At 40.5% G+C, this 14,952-nt stretch overlaps 1 protein-coding gene across 2 annotated transcripts in view; it reads left to right on the top strand.

Annotated features, from left to right (window-relative positions):
• WASL (WASP like actin nucleation promoting factor) overlaps nt 1–3,215 on the top strand; it is a 49,762-nt gene extending 46,547 nt beyond the window's left edge. For both annotated transcript variants that reach the window (XM_086473452.1, XM_086473460.1), the window contains 3 exons: nt 166–686; nt 1,677–1,785; nt 3,154–3,215. In XM_086473452.1, coding sequence (XP_086329578.1) covers nt 166–686; nt 1,677–1,785; nt 3,154–3,215 — 692 coding nt within the window. The remainder of the gene's footprint in view (nt 1–165; nt 687–1,676; nt 1,786–3,153) is intronic.
• Nucleotides 3,216–14,952: the final 11,737 nt, after the last annotated feature.

Below are 14,952 nucleotides of genomic sequence, written 5' to 3'. Positions count from 1 at the left end.
TAGTTTGTATTCAGCTATGTTCAACTTAATCCAGAATTGGTAAAATTTGCACAGGCACAGAGATCCTTGCAAAAGGCAAGGCCTTTTTTTCTTTTTCTGCTAGTCTCTGAAAGACTTAAGACTATTGAGTAGCATGTAATTGTAGATTGTTTTGTTTCATTTCAGCTCCACCTCCACCACCACCGTGCAGAGGAGGACCCCCTCCACCTCCGCCACCACCTCCCCATAGCTCAGGCCCTCCTCCTCCCCCTGCTAGGGGCCGAGGGGCACCACCTCCACCTCCTTCAAGAGCTCCCACAGCAGCACCTCCACCCCCTCCTCCATCTAGACCTGGTGCAACAGTGCCCCCACCTCCTCCAAACAGGATGTATCCTCCACCACCACCAGTGCATTCGTCATCTGCACCGTCTGGCCCTCCTCCACCGCCGCCACCACCGGCAAGTGGGTCATCTGTTCCTCCACCACCACCCCCTCCTCCACCCCCTCCTGGTCCTCCTCCACCACCGGGCCTTCCTTCAGAGGTTGATCACCAGCTTCCAGTTCCTGCAGGAAACAAAGCGGCACTCCTGGATCAAATCAGAGAAGGAGCTCAGTTAAAGAAAGTAGAACAGAACAGTCGACCGGTGTCCTGCTCAGGAAGAGATGCACTGTTAGACCAGATACGACAGGGTATACAGCTGAAATCCGTGAGTAAAAGCTGTTTCTCATCTAAGCCCTTTTGGGACTTGCAAATGGCTGCAGCGTTGAAGTGTGAACAGTAAATTGTGGCTTTGTTTTGGGCTGGATCATAACTTCAGAGTTTTTGAAGTGATGCTTTGAACAGTAGTACTGAGAAAATGCTATAGATGAGTATTGGTGCATGAAATTATCCTTGTTTCAAACTCATTTCTCACTTTTCATAATCCTACACAAGTCCTATAAGGCTGATACCACAGTATTGTGGCTGTAAAGAACTTTTGCAAGAACTATGAAAGATTGCTGGTCTCCTGAATGCTTCAGTAAAATCGTCTAAACAACTGCAGGGGACGAGTTCAGCGGTAATGGTAGTGGAAGGCAAACACTAGATTTCCACCACCACTATCCACCGCCTGTATCATAAAATGGACCTGTGCTCTGCAAACAGTGAGGCTGGTGAGAAGGTGGCTGCCTGTATCTGAAAAAGTGCCACCCGTGAGGGATGCCTCTGCTGTTCCTGCTACAGCTCAGGCTATTACTATTTCCTCTTCATGTCACTGAATACCTTCAAAATACATTCGCCTGTAGGTGCTGGCACGCAGTATCAAAGTCTATTACTTTCCAAAGGAATTTCAACCCAAAGCAGACCTGGTTAACAAATCCATACAAGAAAAAATATTTTGTGGTATATACCAGGGACAAAAGAAATAATGATTATGCAGCCACACAAGTCATGCCTGTACAACCACATTAAGAAGCTTTGCTTTAGCTGAGTGTGATCACTTCATGATAGTCAGAAATGAAATATTTAATCTTGAGTAGGGACTAACTACAGTTGTATGGCAAAAGAGAAAAGGTTGACTTTCTTATAAATAAAAGCTCAGCTGGAGCTAAAGAAACAAACTGCAGTTTCGTTCTTCCTTCTGCCTGAAATAATAGCTTGAACTACACGGGTTCTGTTTTGCTAATGGCATCTTTCTAAATGTGTCCTTTTTTCTAAGGTATCTGATGGTCAGGAGAGTGCACCACCTACACCTGCACCCACCTCAGGAATTGTGGGTGCGTTAATGGAAGTTATGCAGAAAAGGAGCAAAGCCATTCATTCTTCAGGTAGGTCTGGAATTTTTCTGACCTCACAATGTCAGATTTTCAAGAGTTAACACTTGTATTCAACATAAAATATGTTGGAAAAAAGCCTGGATTTCAGCATGTAGTCCGGTACAGAATGCTGTAGGCAGACCCCTAGTGATGGGTTGAATGGGTACTTCATGCTACTTTGGATTACTGGTGTATAGTCATTTGCAGTAATACTGAATTAAAAATTACTGATCAAGGTATATAAAGATTTTTTTTTTTTCCTTTTACAACAGACTTACTTTTATCTCCTAGACATCTGATGAAATAAGTTGTCAAAACATTTTGGAAGGAAGGTTTTTAATACTTTCCAAAGCTAAAGCTCTTGAGAGGATTCATGCTCTTAAACCTGTGGCTTCCAGTGTGCTTTGGTTGCCACCTGCTGGATAATAATCAGATAACTAGTGTTACTTGACTAGTCCAATACTAGTGCTGAACTTTTCACACTTCAGTGCTTGGAAAGGACAAGGCTGCCAGAGGATTTGCATTTCTCAAATACCACCTTGTGATAAATGCAGTTCAGTGGCTGCAGTGCAGCTGTTTGGTTACATCTCTTCTGTTTAGGCTTTGATAGATTTTTCTTCCAGAGCTTGCCTTGATACCAAAACTGCACTTGCAGTCTGCAGGCCGTTTGACTAGGTGCAGTATAGTTTGTTCATTTGCTGCCCTGTGTAGTAATTTCCAATTCTGGTACTTCACACAAATTAAATACCAGAAGGGTGCTAAATACAGGGTTTCCCTAGGGAAGGAAATGCTCTTACCTAACCAATAAGTAGATTAATTTTAACAGGCTACAATTTTTAAATGACGATACATATAAAAATAGTGGAAGGCTGAATAAAGTTGACGACAAGCATTGATGTTGATGTGCATTACACAGCTCAGAGTATTTCAGTAACCACAATGGTTCACAAATTCTTTTTTTATCTACTTGTACAGTAAACAGAAGTCCCATTATGTAGTAAACCTGGGGAAGGAGTTCTTACATTTCAGAAATTAATCCATCATTGAAATGTAAATCTGGAACAAACTGACCACTCTCACATTCTCTAGGAAAGAATAGTAAGTCAGTGCTAAGTGAGAAATTCTGATTCTTCTTCTCATAGCAGAAAACAAGATATGTTTTTCCTACCTGGGGAAAGGAGTGAGAAAGGAAACAAATTAGATTTAACTTCCAGCCAGTATTGATCTAAACTGAAAGTCATGTGTAGAGTATTGCCGAACGTGTTGTCATGACCTCCTTGAACTGATTGTCCTGTTTTGAGAAAGTTGTGGGAGAAATCAGTAACACTTCTGTCATGTTAATTCAGTGCATGCAAGTGACTTGCTTTATTTATCTTACAGATGAAGATGAGGATGAAGATGATGAAGAAGACTTTGAGGATGATGACGAATGGGATGATTGATCATATATTATTATATATATATATTTTTTAAGGTGAATGATATACTAAACACTACTTTCTGTCTATGGATTCTGTAAAATTATCATGTAAATGTTCTACCAATTTGCTGTATATTTTTGTTGCCTTTTGCTTTTTTATTAATCTGTGCAATACCTCATTTAATCTGTAAAGGTTTGTCATAATCCTCTACAAAGCTACTCCCTGTTAATGTGTGCAAGTTTACACCTGGATGATCATGTACATGTGAATACTTTCCATTCCATCAATAAGGGAGTTTAAATGTAATATGTGAGACTGACAAAAACCTTAATGTAATTTAGTTATAATGCAAGAAGGAAAACACTATTTTCATACCCTACTTTTTCTGTATCTAAATTTTCTTATTAAAACCTAGTATAGCACTATGTTCTTTAAGTGATGCAGCTCTTAGTTTATTTAGCCCCTTCATTTCAAATGCTACATGAATGTTGAGGCTGGTTTATACTATTGCATGGTTTAAAATACATCACAACATCGCAGTTCAAATCTTAGTGGTATGCTTTACATAAAACAAAATCACTGCAGAAATGCACAGCTAGTTGTGAAGATTACCTTGCCCTAACTGTAGCAATACTGACTGCTATTGAAGAGCAGTAGCGATTAAATCCTTCAATTGGGGATCTCTATCTGAAGTTGAACGGGGTGGCTTTACATTGCAATAGTGGTAAAGGCATCTTCGATGCAGACAAGTTCAGTCTTTTGTGGGGTTGGTTTTTTTTTTCCTTCCCAGCTCTTACTTTCAGAATGAAGAAGTGTAAATTACTGGGGGCTATACTGGAGGCTGGCAATTGCTACAGTTTGATTTATTTTTAAAATCAATTTTATGTGGTTTTCAGGCTGAAGGCCTGCGTTTAATGCTTGCTTCAATAATGCTTAATTACTTTTTAAAATTTGTAGGACATTGGTGTACTAATAAAGTAAACAGAAGTGGTATTACTCTGCAGTCTTTGCGTTATGGTACACAGCAAATGCTGAAACACCAGTCCTACATCCATAAAGTTGGAAAGCCATTAACTCAGAATATACACTTTGAAGAAATACTGAACTTTACGGCAATATTTTGTCTTAACATATGTTGGCTTTAAGACCAAGGGTTGTGATGGAAATCAAGAACCCAGTTCACAAGAATAGTATTTGAATAAGTGGACGGAAAATGGGATTCTCATTTCACAGCTTGCACATTTATATAAGTTGTACTTTGTAGTGCAGTAAACATTGGCGTATCTGCCTATTTCAAAATACTAATCTATGCTATGTGGGTATTTAATATCTGCAGCATTAATTACTGTACTTACTGTAACTTTCAGGTAGAAAATCTTTTTTAAAACCACATTATCTGACACGGAATGTTTAGTTAAGTCAGTCATATTTGGAGTGTAGTTAATGCATAGTGTCCTGGGTCTTTGACTGTAGTCAAGCTATCGAGCTAAATTTAAGTTATCAGAATTGTATTGACTGAAACCCAGTGTTGACCTGATCTTGACAGGCTGGACCTGCATGATACGGCTTGGATTTCTAACCCAGTTATAGCCTAGTCTTTAGCAAATTAATTTAGTCATGTGAGAAGAAAGGAAAGTTGCTGAAAAGTAGTGGGAGAGGTAAGATTGTAGTTAAATTATTCAGAGGATGCTAACTTCCTTCCAAGAGTAATTTAAGCACATAACTTGAGGAAAAAAATTTCCAGGTGGTCTCACTTTCTTGCAGTAACTTTCGCATTGCCCTCTGCTGCTAGAAATACTTCCTCCTAGCTTTGCTGCTGTAACGGCTTGAGCGTTGGATCAAGTGCAAGTGCAGCCTGGGGCAGCTAATGGCAGTGGAGTTAAGAGCTTGTGTATAAGGAAACTATTTGTACGGCTTTCATATAACTTCTGGCACTACTCCCTTATTTTTTGTTGCATATAGGGCATTTTAAATTTAAGCAGATGAGGCCTAGAGGTTTTCCTAACACGCTACTTCCTAGATATGTTCAGCTGTTATGTTCCCAGAATTGGAATTTCTGTAATATAGTTAATAATTAAGCATCACAGTTCATTAATCAAACTTCTATTCCAGGTTTTGGGAGCTTTGAAGTTACCTTACTGAATAAAACTTTGATTTGTAGATACTGGCCAAAGAAAGCTTTTGTTTTTTCTGTATCTTTTTCTTCATACAAGAAGTACACTCACATTCTGTGGTGTCCAGGTTAATATTTACTTTATAGTGTTTGTACATGATAAATTTCAGGCATAAAGACTGCAATGGCAGTTAAGTTAGTCATAACTGCATGCTTCAGCACTCGGCCACTTGCACTACGAGCAGAAGATAGCGTTTCATGATACTGATGCATTGTTGCTAAACATTGTAATGAAGGCCTCTCTTATATATTCTGGTTAAATGACTGTCCAGATAGCCTTAGCAATTAACGAACTAGCATGAGGCTTTTGTATCTCAACACTCTGTGTGCATAGACAATATCAGCTAGCCACTTGTACGTATGAAATCCGTAAGAACTTCTCAATCATTCAGTTTTCCATTTATCAAACTGAAATTTTTAGTATGTGAATTTTTGAAATGTACAGTGAATAGGATGTTGCACTGGTGGCAATTCATCATGGAGCATAATAAAATTAATTTGACCCAACTAGCGTAAAACTGTGTGGTTTTTAAGTGCTAATTGTGGCACAGCTTTTAAAATAGATCTGCATATTGATTACACACTTGAACTGTGGTCACCTAGCCAAGTTCACAAAGCAGTAAATAGCTGCTGTCAAATTGCAGTAGTTTTCCTGTCTCTGGAAAGTTGGATTGTGCTAGCGAATAAACACAATGAGTAAGAATGTGACACCCTGTCCTCCTGGCAGATCTCGCAGCTGCTCAGCAGCTTCCCTGGAAACAGCTACTGCTGCAGGCAACTGCAATCATCCAGCAACAGTTCAAGGTCAAACAAGCACAGCTTCTTTAATAAACACTCTAGAAGAAGTACTAAATAGTTAACTCTTGTCCATGAGTGCTCTAACTTAGGAGGTTTTTACAGATGTAAATGTGTGTCTTGCACGTTGTGATGAGTGAGCTCGATGAGTGAGCTCGGGACACTTCAGAAGCCTGCCTTGCTCCTCTAAAGCAGCTGAAGGGTCCAGCATTTCAAATTTTTATCCAGTGTACACTTTCTTTTGAAGTTTAGCACTTCCCCGATTTTTAGGCCTCAAGTGCAAGGCAAAGTTGTTACCTGCAGGGTGTGCTGAGGTATATAATTATTTCCTCTCCATTTGGTAAACAGAAGCTTAAAACATGACTTTGGAAGGAGGCTTTTCTTTCAGTTTTTTAATTTGACGGTGGTTCCTTTCCCAAGTAATCTCTGTGCAGAGGAGGAAGGAGGAGAGATCCTTCTGTTTAAGACTGTTACCAGTCCATTGCAACAGCCTTTATCTAATCATTAGAGGAATTCCTGGTCTAACTAAAGTTCCCAAAGCTTAAGTAGAGTGATAAGCAGCTTTATTTATAGAAAAGTGAAAATAGTTTGCGGAAGCTTAGAAGATACTAAACCTCTGTCTCAGAGGACCGGTGTTAGCCTCTAGCACTGCACTGAGGGCTCCTGTTGCTGTGTGTTTGTTTATTGCCTGGAGTTTTCTTGTGAGTGTGAAGGAAAGGGTTTGGTAGTGTGACCTAGAACACCAGCTGTGGAGGTGTCCGTGTTTAAGCCTGACACTTCTCTCTAAGGTAGTGTTTGAAAGTTTGAGGATGTTTACATGGTTGTGGAAGAGACTTTTTTTCTTTTTAATCACCAAACTGCTATAGCATGTCTGCTATTTTGTTCTTGAAAAAATAAACCATTAGTTGTTTAAAGTCACATGTTTGAAATTAATGCAGATACGTGTTGAGAAGTAGAATCCTTTCGTCAATATGGAAATATAAGTGATGAGTTGTTTTCTCACAAATTTTATTACACACTGAATTTTACAGTATTTGTGGAGTAACCTGCTAAAATGAGCTAGAATAGTAATTTATTCAAACTTTTTGCGAATGTAATTTTGAGTAATACCTGCAGAACTTACCCGCCTATAAACAGCTTAATGCACACTTGAAATTGTGAAGCTTGATATTTTATATTTATTGTGGGTTTTATCCATTAGTACTGACAGACATACTTAAGGGCCTTTTTTGCTAGTGCTCTAAAGAGTTTTTGGAGTCTTTGGAGTGAAATTCTTGAGCCATTACTTCATGTGTGTGTTTTTTCCCTCCCTGAAGCTTAATCATCTTTTCTGAGTTTTGTTACTCAAGCAGTATGAATTTTAAACTTGTTACTTGAGGATTAGATGAGGAAGTGTAAGGTTTTCTGAGGAAAAAAAACTTCAGAGAAGTTTTAAAAAACAGAACAAGTTTGAGAACAGCCATAATCCACATTATATTTTTGTATGTGCCAGCTGGGGGACCCAATATGATCTGGAGTTTAAAGCTTAAGAAATATGATAATGCTTATGTCATGTGTCAGACACAAAGTATTTGCTTAAGTGACATCGGCAGGCATGCAAAATCAGGAATTGGCTCTTCTGGATGTTGATGCCAAAAAACAGGCAACTGCAGCAGTTGAGCTGGATTTGGAGCCTTTCGTGGGTAGATGGGGCTTACCCAGATGCTCAGGATATGAGGTACACAGACTGACAGACTGTGGGAAACCTGCATCCTTTTTTTTTTTTCTCATTTTTATTTTTATTTTTTTTTTAAACTAGGTACTACTATAGAATTCTTCTGGTTAGAACAGTCTTTTGTACCAAAATGGTCCTTATTTCATCATCAAGAGAAGAAATGATCCTCAGCATATAGGCCTTTGTCAGGGTTATGCCTGTCCAACTATCAGCAGAGGCTCTGCCTTTATTAATTAAATGGAAAACCCAGTTCACATAAAACACTTTTTCTGTGGTTAGTGTCCTGAGGGTAGTGTGTGTGAGCATGAAAAGCAAGTGGCAAAGCAGAAATCTGCCAGGCAGTAGCATTCTCTGTCATGGTCCTACATCAAGAATTAAGTTTTCACTAATAGTAGCTTTAGTACCTAATCCTTAGAGAATATATTACTAAAACTCACCTGCTGTCCCCAACACAGGTAAGAGGAAGATTAGTTCTGGAAAGCAAGCGAGCCCCTCTGCTGTCAGTTGGTTAAACAGTGCTCAGGCCTGTGTTTTATATTTGTGACTATGCTAATAGTGGGCTATCTGTTACAAAAATAGCAAGCTCTTTGTATCAAAGTTGATGCCAAGAGCATGTGACAGGGAAGATACAGACCATGATGTTGCTGTTGGGTTTGTTTTGGAAATGAGAACTATTGATTAGTTCTCAGCATCCCATCCAGCTGCTATCTAGGTTCTGTGCTGCCCTTTTCATATGTGAGCCAATGTAATTCCTGGATGAAAAGCATAGTGGGAAGGTACATGGACCTTTTAATTTCTTCACCATGTCTATACTTTGCCAAACAGAAATAATACATCTTTAGAAGTATTTCCAGATGGCTTTTCCAAAACTGATGTCTGAATGGCATACTGTGGTTTGGAGAGGGAAATACTGATTTTCTTGGCAGGAGGTCTCCCTGCAGACTCTGTGTTCTTAGAAAAGTGTTTGAATATGGTGCGTTACATTGCTAATCTGCTCCTCAACCAGGTGACCCATCACATGGGGGTTACTCCTTATGGAGAAAATAGGTCTTAAAAACCTGCTGCTTATTCCTTATGAATTACCCTAATTCTAGTGCAAGTTATCAGATAAAATAGAATTCTTATCAGACTAGTTAAAAAGGAAGGCTACCAACAACATTAAGACCTCAGCCGGCAAGATGCCTGGGAAGAAGGCACAGCCCTACTAGGCCAAAATGGAGATAAATACATACCAAGAGTGTTCAGAGACCTTAAAAACCAAATACCTGATTTAAAGTCTGCAGAAGGACCAACAGAGTCCAGTAAAACAAGATGAAGAAAAGAAAAACTGTATGCAATCGCTCTGTAATGTTTATAGGATTCCTTTTGTGCTGTTAACATCCTCCACTCTGGCCTTACAGGATCTGGGATATTCTTCCAACTCCTGCTAAACTTGTGTCCTACCCAGGTAACTGAAGTGTCTCTTTCTCGCAGATACATTGTCACATCTCAGCCCTTACTACTCTTGGCCATTCTGGGCTTCACTACCAATGTCTTATTCCTGGACAGCTCTCCAAACCTTGTGAGAAAAATACAGTTAGCGCCATTGCCTAACACACCTTCAGCAGCCTACAGCATGCAGCTGTTGTGTAACACGTGATCCATTTCAAAGTGAACTTCAAAGAAGTTGTCCTGATGTGGATTCCTCTTTGGGGGAAAAAAAAATGGTCTTACCTACATATTTAGCTGAAGAATACTCTTGACATATTAAACGGCCAATAGAGAAAGCTTTGTGCTGATTGCTCTAACGAGCAACGTGAGAGATGGGTAGGTGGTCAAAGGATAGCTGGTCGGGATGGTCATCATCATTCCATTGTTTTATGTGAGAAATCTGCTTCCTCAGTCAAGCTGCCCGTCCAGTCTGGAGGTGATACCTGGATTTGGAATGACTTTAGAGCAGCGTTCCTTCCACCTCGCACTGTGGATGCTAGCTGACTAACCGAGTTACCTTCAGCTACACTGCGGTGCCAGGGATTAGTGTATTCTGTATTCTGACAAGTAGAAATGAATTGTCTGACCGTTACCTGTAGACATAACGTGTCTCTGTTTCCTGAAAGGCTGTAGGTGCAACCCCCTGCTTGAAATCAAATGCTGTGGTAGTTGAAGTTGTTGATTGTGTTCCTTGTGTTTTCACTGTCAGAACAGCCTTTCTGTTGGTCCTAAAAGAGTTCGTTACAGATCTTTGTGGTTCCTGACTTGCCAATGAAACTAGATTATACGCTTCCTTATGTCCTTCCCCAAGCCATTTTCAGCCCTAAGCCATTTACCTTTGGTCCATTATTCAGATGTTCCCTCTCTCCACAGATGGAACTAGCGCCTTCTGGAAGACAGTAAAAAGTCAAACTGAGTATTTCCCATCTTGTCCATTCTTTGCTATAAAACTCATTCAGGTTGGTAGCAGGAGGACAGAACCCTGGATGAAGTTGCTGCTGCGTGTGGCAGAAGCATGTTGTCTGACTCAAGAAGATTTTCTCTTGGTGCATCCACATTTTTTGGATGTGACTCCAAAGAGTGGTGGCCATCAGGGAAGACTGTGTGCGTGGGGTAGCTTGGCAGTGTGTGCAGAAACCTATAGTGAACATCATGGGGGTCGTGTCCCCATGCCACAGGCCCCATGGCTAAGCATTCAAGAGATTTAGCTGTATTCTCTCAGAAACAGACAATGTGTTACTGAGAAATCAGGGTGAGATGATGCATCTCAAAGTAGGCTCCTGCATTTGTCCAACTCAGTCACTCTTTTGACTCAACTTGGTTATCGCCACTGGCTGTCATGAGTGCGTAGACTTCCATTGAGCAGGCAGGCATCTATACTTCAGACACTTAGATGTAGGTGTCTTATCTGAAACCAGATCTCTCCCTGTCTTGCCCTGTGCCTTGGTTGCCCGTCTGTGTAATGTGCTAACAACGTATCAAAAGTAATGCACATAAGTACATATAGACCAAGGTATTGCAGTGCAGACATGTGACTCTTAAAATATTTTTAAATGCCGTTTTACATGTTAAAATTTAGTTATCTTAATTCTCAGAACAAAAACACGAGGTAAAACTTCTTTAGTTCTACTAGGCCTGGCTTGCAGAATCAGCAGCCATTTTTAAGTTCTCAAAAAGGAAAAAAAAACAACCACTTGAATCTTGTCTGTAAAGCAGGGTTAATCTGAGCAGTTCGATTATCTGTGTGTGCAAATATTGGGTCGTGCTCTACTGTTGCCTTAAACTGTGATTTTGAATTTACTGTCTCCTGTGCGATTGGAACGCTGGAAACCCAGCCACAGCATGCAGTTTCCCATGGATTTAGTTTCAATAAACTAGAAAAGTTTTAATAAACTATGTGAAAGACATGAGTTTTGGGACTTCAATTTATAGAGCAGTTGCTAATCCCCTGGTTTACAAGCCAGGTTTGCAGCACACCCCCTCTCACAACAGCTTCCACCGGGAGCACTTCACTGTGATTGACGGTGTCAGAAGCTTAACTGATCCTGAACAGGGAGTCCTCGCCGGGGCAAGCCACCCGAGCCCGAGTGCGTGATTATTGCAGGCGGCGCTTGTACGAGCGGCAGCAGCTATGTATGGCCCTGTCGTGTGGCCACTCAGCTCTGCCTGTGCGATGTATCAGACTTCCTTGCTGATTGGCCACGAATGGTCACACATTTTTCCCTAAAGATGTAAAGAACGTTCATTTAATGAGTGTAGGTCATTATAAAATCGCCAGAATTTCTGCTGCTTCTGAATCGCTGCAGGTCTGCAAGACCAAAGGGTGCAGAGTGCTGCTGCCCGGCTTTCAGAAAGCTCAGGGGCCTCGGAAGATTTTAAGTACAGGAGGCATTCTGTTTATGGCTTGGATTTACTGCAGCTCTCTGTGTGCTGGCTCCTGCTGGTTTCATCTTACTGCCTTGTCTGTCTCCATCATCTCAGTTTGAAAGGGGCCATCCTGATTTCATCAGGGTGCACATTAAAGCTCTGACTTTATTTGAGGAAAGGCAGCCAATAGCTTTGAAGTGTGTGATAATATTTTTGCTGTGGGATGACAGTCACACTCTATATCCTCCAGCCTCTCGGATCATCACAGGACATTAGGAGAAATTGTGACTGGACATGGATGATGAAATCAGATTGATTTACTTTCTTCTATTAAATTTCTTTTTTATTGTTTGCACTTGATAAATACTACAGCCACAGGGTAAAAATGTGTCAGCTATTTCAGCTAAACAATGTGATCCATGCTTACTTAAAGCTGTTGGACTTGCCATATATTTTAAGATCCCAAGATTTTATTAAACTTTCTGCATAATTTTCAGTGAACAGCTGCACTGTCAACTTAGAGACAGACAGGTCTTCCAAGAAACAAGGGCAAATGTGGCTCTTTAAATCTGATCTCCTGTTTTATTACTGTGAAGACAGTTGGGTTCTAATTGAACAGCATCTATTTTGCAGAATTAAGGAAGGAAAAACAGAAACAAAAACTTTGTCTTTTGTGTTGCTAATTTGACTGAAACTGGCAAAATGTCTCTGCCCAAAGCTCATAGATGTACTAACCCCAAAGTTTCTCTTTCAGTTTAAATATTGGTTATTCTCTGCATGTGTGCACCAGCATTTTGTTCAGGACCTCTAAGCGTTTTCCTAACGCTAACCAGATCAAACTGCAAGAGGTTCTGTAAAGCGTTCAGTCAGTAGATGTTACTGCTCAAGTTGCAAATGGGGAAGGTTCATTTCACCAAGGCTTTTACAGAATTTTGTGATAAAGGTATATGCTCTGCACACTGCTCCTTATTTCCAGCAGCATAACATTTTATCCAATCATGAAGTCTTTCCACCAAGCTGTATTTAGAACTACTAAACTGGAGTGAAGTCATAGGATGGACTCAATCAGTCAAACTGTTGGGATGTTCTGGAAATCAGTGGGATGGGAGCTCTGCCACAGCAAACGCAGTGTTACGGTGGTGCTCGCCTAGCAATAGTCTCAGAGAAGAGCATGTGTTTAATTGGTGTGATACTTTACCCACAGGTTTGGTAAGGAATAGAGGTATTGGTTTGTAGAGTGTGTCCCTGTAGGCTTAGTCTTTATGATGTTCATTGAGCAGCTCTCATGTACCATAGCTACCCACTGGGCACACCTGGTATGGGTTGTCTCTGCATTTCATTGCTGTTTCCTCTTAAATGTGTGCTATCTGAGAGAAGAACAGAGCTGATGTACAAAATATAAGGTTACATTGGAGACTGGAGCATCTGATGCACAGTATGTATGATTGAAGCCTCCAGACTTCCCTCTCTAGGGCACATGAGCATTCAGCAGAATTCATAGAGCAGAAACAAAGACAGGAATTACAGGCTCGAGAAGGGATTTGTTAGGCTATCTGAGGCAGTGCCCCATCACCCAGAAAGACATCAGTCTGTACAAGAACATATCAAGAGACCAACAGGTTCGTATTACAGTTTTGGCAATTCTTGCAAGCTGGAAAAACATTTGGCCTTTGTAACAGGGGTAATTGTTTGGCTGTCCGGAGTCCTCCATAAAGGACATATCCCTATGGTACTGGAGAAGGCATTTAAAATAAAAATCAGGCTGATTCTGCATGCTGCATTGTATTTATCAAATTCTTCTTATAGAAAATTTTTAATACCAGAACAAACTTACTTTCTCCTCCAAGTTGCAATTACATATTTTATATGTTCTGCCAGTGATTATGTCACTGTTTTCCAATAAAACCTGTAAAAGAGATTTTTAGATTACAGAAAAGCAGCAAATCTCTATTAAAAATGCTTTGTGAATTTTTTGCTTTAGACAAGTTAATGCTGAAGAACATTTATTTAGATTCATAGTGGAAGTTTCAGTTTTATCTTTCTTTATCAATCAAACAAACGTCTCATTTATGTTTATCACATTTCCAACTACCAAGACAGGACCCTCTACCTGAAACACATTCAGGGATATAAAACCCTGTGTGATGTCTGCTAGGAAGTACCTTCTTCATCAGTAGTGAGACATAAGATGAAAAGATGTTTAATTCTTTGTTCTGGTTCAGAGCCAGCGGGAAGGAAAAGCAGCTTGATGGAGCTTTGATTTAGACTGTCTTCATGGTTTAGGCTTGGCTTTTCCTTACTTCACGTGCTTACATCTCCCATGACCTGAGCAATGCCATATGAAGATTAAAGGGAAAAGTAAAGGTTGCAGGGTGTCTTTTAACATGACAATGTGGAGCCCAGCACAGAGACATGTGAGGAAAAGACTGACATTGATGAGAGCACCCTGAGCCCAAGCTGATAACACTTGGGTCACACTGAGTATGTCTCTCAGAGAGTTATTAAACAGACAAATGCACTAAAGCACACGTGGAAAAAAGCAAGTCTCTTCTATGCAGAACACTGAAATGGAGGGAAGGGGTGGCAGGAGAAAATAGAGGTGATGGTGCATGCTTCCTCCACAATTTTGAAAGTGGTAGCTGGAGAAATGAGAAGAGACATAGAAAGAAAAAAGAAAAACTGACCATAGTTAAACCTTTCTTGGTGCTGTGCAGTGTGGAGGCCAAGCTGGCAAGGCAGCCCTTCAAGTGAGAAGTCTGATCACTGGCAGCTGGTGCCCACCTCCATCTCACAGCACAGTGATTCCTCACATGCCACTTGCTGGAAAAGCAAAAAAAGGGATAGAGCACCCTTAGTTCCTCTTATATTTTTATATGGCGTTTCCCCGCATATTGCAGTGGGACTCCTGCTCACAAGCAGCCATGCTGAGACCGTACAGGAGATTCTGCCACTAGTTAGCTCAGTAATTGCATTTTAAAGCATTACAGAATATCTGGTATAAAAGGCTTCAACATTGTTTGCAAACTAAATCCCTAATTTCACTTAAAAGCTGACTATAACAAATTATGCAACTCCTGATGTCCCTCCAGGTCTTTCCCAGCTGGTTTCAACGCACAACAGCATGCAGAAGGGACTAAGGAAGACTTTCCAATGGGTGGTTGTTTAGGGAGGCTAAAAGCTCCATCTACTGCGTATTTTTAAGGACTGGCTTAATTATATTCAATCTTGTCTAGGAGCAA

The sequence above is a fragment of the Leptosomus discolor genome, chromosome 1, assembly GCF_034619465.1.
Source record: "Leptosomus discolor isolate bLepDis1 chromosome 1, bLepDis1.hap2, whole genome shotgun sequence".
NCBI lineage: Eukaryota > Metazoa > Chordata > Aves > Leptosomiformes > Leptosomidae > Leptosomus > Leptosomus discolor.
The sequence above is the reverse complement of the archived record's forward strand: the minus strand, read 5'-3'. Positions and strand labels throughout refer to the sequence as shown.